The 8,224-nt window shown below is 55.6% G+C and overlaps 1 protein-coding gene across 1 annotated transcript in view; it reads left to right on the forward strand.

The window, feature by feature from the left end:
- The first annotated feature begins 40 nt into the window (after positions 1 to 40).
- HUS1 (HUS1 checkpoint clamp component) overlaps positions 41 to 8,224 on the forward strand; it is a 9,010-nt gene continuing 826 nt past the window's right edge. Inside the window, exons 1-6 of the mRNA XM_029930744.1 lie at positions 41 to 183; positions 1,103 to 1,230; positions 1,313 to 1,489; positions 3,482 to 3,589; positions 4,515 to 4,589; positions 4,902 to 5,092. Coding sequence (XP_029786604.1) covers positions 132 to 183; positions 1,103 to 1,230; positions 1,313 to 1,489; positions 3,482 to 3,589; positions 4,515 to 4,589; positions 4,902 to 5,092 — 731 coding nt within the window. The 5' untranslated portion in view covers positions 41 to 131. The remainder of the gene's footprint in view (positions 184 to 1,102; positions 1,231 to 1,312; positions 1,490 to 3,481; positions 3,590 to 4,514; positions 4,590 to 4,901; positions 5,093 to 8,224) is intronic.

An 8,224-nucleotide genomic window follows, 5' to 3' on the forward strand; every position in this document is an offset into this window, starting at 1 on the left:
CGGATCCCCACCTCCCCCGGGGCGGGCCGATCGGCGGAACCAATGAGCGCGCGGCGGCGTTTCCGGCGGGACGCTTTTGGGAGACTGTTGGCCGCGGTCAACGGACGCCACGCGCGAGCCTGTGTCCCGCCATGAAGTTCCGGGCCAAGATCGTGGACGCGGCCTGTCTGAACCACTTCACACGTGAGCGGTGGGCCAGGCCTGCCGCGGGGCGTAGCGGAGAGCGCGGGCCGGAAGGAAGCAGTGCGCGCGCCGGGGGCCGGGTGGTGGGGCCACAGGCCTCGGGAAGTCTGGGGATGGGGTGTAATGGAGGACGTGGGGCCGCGGGACGGATGGGGAGACAGGGGTGGGGAAGCGGGGATGAGGGAAGGGGGCCGCGGCGGTGGGGGCACTGGGGTGGAGGAGCGGGATGGGCGGAGGGCGGCCACGGGATGGATGGGGGAGCGGGGACAGGGACGTGGGCCGCGGGGGAATGGGAGGCGTGGGGCCGCAGGAGTGTTGAGGGGCGAGGGGTGGAGGGGCGTGGGGATGGGAGCCGTCAGGAAGGTGGGGAGGTCTGGGATGGGAGCCCGCGGGAGAATTAAGGGATGGAGATGGGAGGTGTGGGACCATAGGGCCGGGAACACCCCTGTCCCCCACAAGGTGGGCTCGAGGGAGTGGATGGAGCCGTTCCGGGATAGGATCGGGGTGCACCCGGTTGAGCATGGCAGGCAGGAGAGCAGGTGGCAAGGATTGTTTCCAGAATTTGGTTATCCATCCAGTAGTTTTTTATCTTGAATCTACCACTGTCCTGGTGGACAGTGAGTCTAGCACAGACAAACTTCTGGTCAGACGCGCTGTCTCTTGGCCTCTGCGCTGAAGGGCTGTGGAGGGGGAAGGGGAGGCAGTGGGGGCTAAGTGAGTGAATGCCTCCTGGGCGCCAATTAACCTTCCAGCACCTCCTTCATTCCATCACTCCCAGTGTGAGGGGTGTCGGGAGACCCGTGGAGCCTGACTGTTAAAGCCCCTTCCATGGGTTGTTTTTCCACCGGGAAGTTTCCCATGTTGAGGTGGTTGTCCAAGCCCAGGTGTCCTGGTCCCTCGCTCTAACCCCCTGCTGCAGGCGTCAGTAACATGGTCGCCAAGCTGGCCAAAGCCTGCACCCTCCGCATCAGCCCAGAGAAGCTGAACTTCATCGTCTCCGACAAAGTGGCCAATGGAGGCGTGAGCATGTGGTGTGAGCTGGACCAGGTGAGAAGGTGTGGGGCGCCTGTGGACTGCCCCCGGAGGCCCCTGCAGAGGGCACAGACGCCCCCTCTTTTCCTGTCCTCAGGAGAACTTCTTCAGTGAATTTCAGATGGAAGGTGTCTCTGCAGAAAACAACGAGATTTATTTAGAGCTGACGGCGGAGAATTTATCTCGAGCTCTGAAAACTGCCCAGAACGCCAGAGCCTTGAAGGTCAAGCTGACTAATAAACACTTCCCCTGCCTCACGGTCTCCCTAGAGCTGGTGAGTAGGAGGGGCGGTCAGGACCCCCGGCGTGGCGGGAAGTGGCTATAAGTCCATCCGGGCTTGCTCACAACACATAGAAAGCTAGTTGGCATATTTTGATTTTTTTAAAGGTTATTTATTTATTTTGAGAGAGAGACTGAGCGAGGGTCAGGGGAGAGGGAACCCCAGGATTTCACGACCTGAGCCAAAAGCAAGAGTGGGACACTTCACCGACAGATCCACCCAGGTGCCTCTAGCTGGTTTTACTAAGAGGAAAGATGTGCCCACGAATCTCCTCTTCCGCTATAGTCAGCCCCTCCTCGTGTATGTTCCGTGCTGCGATCACACAATACTCAGCTAGGACACTGTCTCTTCCCGAGGCTGCGTGTCCCCGTGCCTCTGTTCCTGTTAGGGGTGTGGTCCCCTTGTCCAGAAATCACTTTTGGAGGCTTTTCCCCACCTTATCAGTAACCCCTTTGGGTGACGTCTCTGTCTCCCAGAACCCCCGTGTCTTCAAGTGCTCTTCCCAGAAGCATCTGACTCCTGCTCTCCTCAGCCTCCCGCCCCCCAGACTCTCACAGCTCATAGGACGGACGACGTTCTCACCTTCTGGCGTGATGTTCACAGCCCTGTGTACATGGCCCCACCTATCCTGGAGCCACATCGCCTACTACCAACCTCTGCGTGGGTCCCTGGAGCATCCCCTTCTTATCCAGCTCCTGGGCTTTGGGGACCCGGGGGCTCCTGCTTGGAATGTCCCCCTTCTCGCTCTCTGAAGCCTCATCTCCCGTTAGTGCCAGTCCAGTGCCATTCCTCGTCCTTCCCTCTTGCCCACAGCCTGCCGTCCCTGTGCTGTGTGTGCTGGGCCCTGCTCTGGTGTGAGTGCCGTGAGCAATTTACAGTTCTTTCCGGAAACGGAATCCTCACCTGTTGGCTACCATTAGAGCCCCTCAGAGTATTCCCGATCTCAGGACAAGCTTGTGTGCTTCCTCACCAGTTTAAGGAGAAACAAATCACGACATGTGATGCTTCTTGTGTAAAAGGGCAGGATACGGGGCATGGGGTGGCTCAGTCGGTTACACATCCAGTCTTCATCTTGGCTCAGGTCATGATCTCGTGGTTTGTAAGTTTGAATTCCATGGTGGGGTCTGTGGTGATGGTGTGGATCCTGCTTGGGATTCTCTCTCTGCCCCTCCTGCCTTGCTTTCTCTCAAAACAAATAAATTAAAATTTAAAAATAGAATAAATAAAAAGGCAGGATATGTAATTTGGGGTGTGTGGGTGCTCAATCAGTTATGTGTCCGACTCCTGATTTCGTCTCAGCTGATGGTCTTAGGGTTCGTGAGTTGGAGCCCCGCCTCAGGCTCCGCACTAACAGCAAGGGGCCTGCTTGGGATTCTGCTTCTCTGCCCCTTGCCCGCTCATACTCTCCATCTCCCTCTCTGTCAAAATAAGTGGATAAACATTAAAAATGATTAAATATAAATAAAAGGGCAGGATCCATCGGTCTGTTGTTCTGTGGAGCCCCTGGACACGAATAAGCATGGTTCTGTTGAGCAGTGTAGACGCAGCCACACACGCCTTCAGGGAGCAGGTTGGCTTGTCTCACTCGAGTGACAGAGGCCCCTTGTCCCCATTGGGAATGTGCCTCTGGGAGGGGCCTTTCCTGCCTCTGTCTTGGACCCTCCCAGACATTCACCTGGTCGCAGTTCCATTTTCCTCCAGGCTGTCATGAGCACATCACATGCAGCTCAGACAAGTTTGTGTGTCTGTTTTCTTGCTTCCTGACCCACCTGTGCCCTGGAACGTGGGGACCCTGCCTTAGTCCCCACCTGTGTGATCTCTGCCAGGGCTCAACAGGGCAGGCGCCCCACCAGAAATACTTGTTTGTGGACTTAGATGAAAGAATCGAGAACATTCCACATAGATTTGGGGCTGGCTTCTACTTATCCTTCAGTCACTCTGGGTTTTCTATGTTTATGTTACAAAAGTACATCCTCTGCTTGGCAGATATCCGCGTCGAGCAGTAGCCGCATTGTGACACACGACATCCCCATTAAGATCATTCCTAGGAGGCTGTGGAAGGATTTTCAAGAACCTGCGATCCCAGACGCTGACGTGAGTGATGCCCTTGTCCTCTGCTCGCGCACTAACTGCTCGCCCACTAGATGGTGTGATTTGAATTCCCTGATTTCAGTTCTGGCCTCGCTGGCTGTTTCATGTGAAGATTGCATGTACCTGCAAGGAAATGAGAGGCAGTTTTAGAGGATACTCCAGCGATAAACCTGGAATATTTGCCTTCTGTTGTTTACATAAAACACCTTCACACCACACTGTGCTTGGTAAAAACGCCACGCGCTTCACACTCAGGACAGAACGTCCTGCTTGATCACAGCGCTTCTGTAAAACTAACCTAAAGTAGTGCTTGGGGCACGGTCTCTTCTGTCCAGTTCCTGGAACTCGAGTTTTCTTCCTCCCGTAAGGACAGGTGTCCGGGGTTCGTGTAAGAGTGAAAAGGAGAGGCCCCTTGGGGTGTGCGGCGGCCGGGAATCCCAGAGTCCTGGTGGGGAGCATGGTGCTGGAGGGTCCTTTCCCTCTTGCTCACAGTCTGTGGAAGGAGAACTTGTGAAAATACACCGGGCAGGCTTTTCACTGGGCTCCGGGGGCTGTGCCAGTGGCGAGGAGACCTCACCTTCTCTAGTGCCACCAGGGGCCCAGCCTGAGGGTCTGAGCCTGGGGCCCAACCACCCGCAGGCTTTGTGAGGGTGGGAGGCGGCCCTGCGTCCCCTGGGCATGTGCAGGTGCCTGGCAGCTGGAGGGCCACCCTGCTGGAACCAGAGGATGCCTGTGGACACCGAGGGGACCCAGAGCAGGAGGGGATTAGTAAGGTTGTAGAGTTGCTCTTTTCCTAGTTTTAAAGGAGCCCTGTTCCAACAGCTTAGGACAGGATTTCAGAGCTGCTGAGCAAACACAGTTCCTGGCACAGGCCCTGAGCACCATCAGCCCCCAGCCTAGTTAATGTTTTTTCTCCTCCATTGTATAGGTTAGCATTTATTTGCCAGTCTTGAAGACCATGAAGAGCATTGTGGAAAAAATGAAAAACATCAGCAATCACCTCGTAAGTGATAACTTGTTTAGGAGAGAGCACTCCGAGTGTTTTCGAGGCATTTGGATCAGGCTGCGTGTCCTGGGAGGAAGCCTCGGCCGGCAGAGGGACACCTGTGGTGTCCTGGGGGCGTGGGGTCCCCCTGCCGAGGTGGGGTTCAAGCATCTAGGCTGCTGTGGAGCCTGCAGTTTCTCAGATGCCCTCAGGGGCTGTTGTCAGGCTTTGTGGCCCTCTTCACTGGGGGGAGCGTTTGTGTCTGCCCAGTCCCTCGTGTTCGTGTTTCTAGTGTATTAAGAACTCACTCAGCGGTTCCCCGTGCCTTAGACAGGACCTCACGTTCCATCTGCTGATGTGTGTTTCTTTCATGAGTCACTGGTGTCGGCCCTGATCTGCGCGTCCCGTCCGCTGACCATGTCTCAGCGCACGAAGGTCCGAGCTGTTCCAGAACGCCAGTGTCCTGTGACAACTCTGCCGTGGATCTGGTTCTCAGGCTGGGAGCCTCCCTTGAGCCAAGTGTGGGTACCTGCGGAGAGCCCGGGGAGGCCCCCAGGGAAAAGCAGAGCAATTAGTCCCAGGATCTGGTTGTTTGTTCCTTCGGTCCAGTGGAAGTGACTCAGCAAAGTCACTGAAGTGGGCTGAGTCATCAGAGGTGTTTTCCTGGTCTCTGGAAGGTTTAAAAACAAAAAGTTCATGGCAGGACTGCTGTAGTCTGGAACAGTCAGTGGGAAGTCAGAGTGGCCAATTACGCAGTGAGCATGACTAAGTAACCGGAATTCTGCATCCGAAGGTCCTGACGAGAGGCTGAGGGAAGGGAGGACACTCAGCTCGCTCACATCACGTCCCGGAGGCGCTAGGCTGCCCTCGCTGGGACAGCCCTATCCCCACCTCTTTCCGTGAGGGACCTGTGTGTGCGTGGGAGCTGTGTTGGAGCAGGGGAAGCACGGGTGGGCTGCCAGGGACCCCCGCTGTCTGCAGGTGCCGCCTCAGGCTCCCGTTCCCGGGGGCTCCTTGGCCCACCAAGCTTCTGGTTCAGGACACACAGGGAGGCATGTGTGCTGAGGTCTGACACAGTCCCACCTGTGCTGGCGCCACATCCTGCTGTGCGTCACCTGCTAGCTCATGAGCCACTCAGCAGCACACGTCAGCTTCGTGGTGACAGCAGAAGGGACAGTGTTGTGACCTGCTGGCAAGGGGGCGATCCTCAGGGCCACCCAGACCTGGGGCCCCTCCTGGCCGGACTACCCAGCCTGTGGGCCCCGTCCTGGGTGTCAACGAAAGTGGGCGGGACCGTGCACCTTGTCATGGGCTTTGCAACTTTCTGCAGATGGAGAGGTGGGTTCTTTATGTTGGGTGCTCGGCATGTTGAGTCAGCATCCAAAAGTGGTAGGTGATTACCATGGAGGACATTATTGGAAGAAGTGAGATCCCATGCGGACTGTTAAGCAATAGAGGGTGCTGGTGAGAGCAGCGTTCCGGTGAGTCATGAGAGTGTTCGGGGTGAAGTGAATCTGGAGCCACTGTGAGCTGCTTGAATTAAATCTTTATTTAAAAGCTCTTGAATTAAGTCTTTGTATAAAACCACTGTTTTTCAAAAGCAGTGAGACTTTACAGATCGTTGCATATGATTTTAGTCCTGTATTGTTTCCAGATTCTAGGAGAGCGCACTTAGAAATACAATGGTGTGTTTCCAGGCTCACCAATAAAGACCAGAAACACTTACCATTTGAGGGCACCTTTTTGAGGTTATGCAACAGGAAAGTTGGAGGGCTGTTTTCTATTCAATGTCAAAACCTCAGGGGCACCTGGCTGGCTCTGGCATGGAGCACGTGATTCTTGATCTCAGGGTCGTGAGTTCCAGCCCCACATTGGGTGTAGAGATTACTTAAAACTAAAATCTTAAAAAAAAAAAACAAAAAAAACAGGGTGCCTGGGTAGCTCTGTCAGTTAAGTGTCCTTTGTTGGTTCAGGTCATGATCTCATGCCTTGTGTGTTTGAGCCCCATGTCAGGCTCTGTGCTGACAGCTTAGAGCCCGGAGCCTGTTTCAAATTCTATGTCTCCCTCTTTTTCTACTCCTCCCCTGTTCACACTCTGTCTCCCTCTCTCTCAAAAATAAACATTAAAAAAATTTTTTTTAATAATAAAAAATAAACCCTCAGAGATAAGAGGTCAGTCAAGTTCAGAAAGAGTTTTGGTTTTGTTTCAAGAATGAGAAACACTCTGAGTTACCAATATTGAGGAGCATGAACCAGGGCTACTGGGCTATGCTCACTCGGTGTAGACAGACTTGGCTGTCCCCGGCATGCAGGTAGGGCTCTTGCACTGTCCTGGGCTCCGGCTGCCCCTTGGCCTTTCCACTGCCTCACACGCCATCCTGTACTGGTGGGTGAGCAGAATGCTGCCTTGCAGACCGCCACACGTGGTCCCCAAGACCCGCCGGGCTCCAGAGAAAGGCTCAGACTTAGGAGGAGGCATCAGATCAGTGAAGCTGTAAGCCGTTCGGTGGCACAGATGTTACTGTGAACATCATTGGTAGAGTCTGTCCAGTTACAAAAGCCCATGGTTGCTGTGGAGGGCAGAGCTTGGAAGGAATGTTGTCTGACCCTCAGAAGCCTCACACGCAGGGGAGAGGCCAGGGTGGGAGGGTGGGAGATGGGTCTTGGGGGGTGGCCAGCACCGGGGTGCTGGGAGTGCAGAGAGGCACCGGCGACCAGACGTGCAGCGTCCCCAGACCTCTCTGAACTTGGAAATCTGCCCTCCCATCCTCTGTACCTGGTTTATAAATAAAGGGTCATGTTTGCACGCACTGTAACGGGTTTGTGGTTATGTTGCGCATGCAGCTGTGACACAGGGTGCGGCCGTCTGAAAACAGGCAGCTGGCCAGCTTCTCCTGATTTCCCTGGTCCCTTCCCGAGTGCAGTAGTTGTTGGAGCAGAACGTGATGCTCTGGTTGCGGGCCCCGCAGCCCTGGCCGTAGGCGGTGGGGGTGCAGGTTGGACCTCACGGGGACTACAAAAGGCTCACAGTCCTGTTGAGCAGCTGTCTAGTGGGACACTTGGAAAGGACTAGTGGGGGTCGTGCTGGCCAGTGTCCAGGTGTGCGGGGTCCAGTGCGGCCTCTCCGGTGTCCCCCTGTGAGCAGGGCAGCTCTAGTGAGTGGGGAGGGCCTGGGGAGGGCCTGGGGGCTTTTCTATTCTGGAAGCCGCTGCGTCCCTCGGTGTGGCAGTGTCCCCGGAGGCGCCCCCTCTTTGGGGCTCCTTAAGGATGACGTGATCTCCCATGGGTTTTATTTGTGGCTCTTTTCATGGCCTGTGGTCTATCTGCTGCTTCGTAATTCCTGTTTTCCGCCTGTCCGCCGTCTTATTTACTTTTACGGCGCTCTCTCTGGGCTCCCTTGCCTGTGTCTTCCTTTGTCTCCTTCCCTCTGAGATGCTGTCGTCCGCTCCATTGGCTCCGGCTCTGTGTCTGCGTGAGGTGTAGTCAGCTCCGAGCTCCGCGGACTCTGACTCAGGCCCTTCTTCCTCATCTGTCCCCTCCCTGAGCCTAACCTAATCCCCGATGCTCCGTGTCCACTCTGTGCAGCACCTACTGGGCTCTGCCTGCCCTCTGGCCTGGGGTGTTTTCTCTCTCTCTCTTGTCTCTCTCTCTCT

Source organism: Suricata suricatta, chromosome 2 (assembly GCF_006229205.1).
Source record: "Suricata suricatta isolate VVHF042 chromosome 2, meerkat_22Aug2017_6uvM2_HiC, whole genome shotgun sequence".
In the NCBI taxonomy this organism is placed as follows: Eukaryota; Metazoa; Chordata; class Mammalia; order Carnivora; family Herpestidae; genus Suricata; species Suricata suricatta.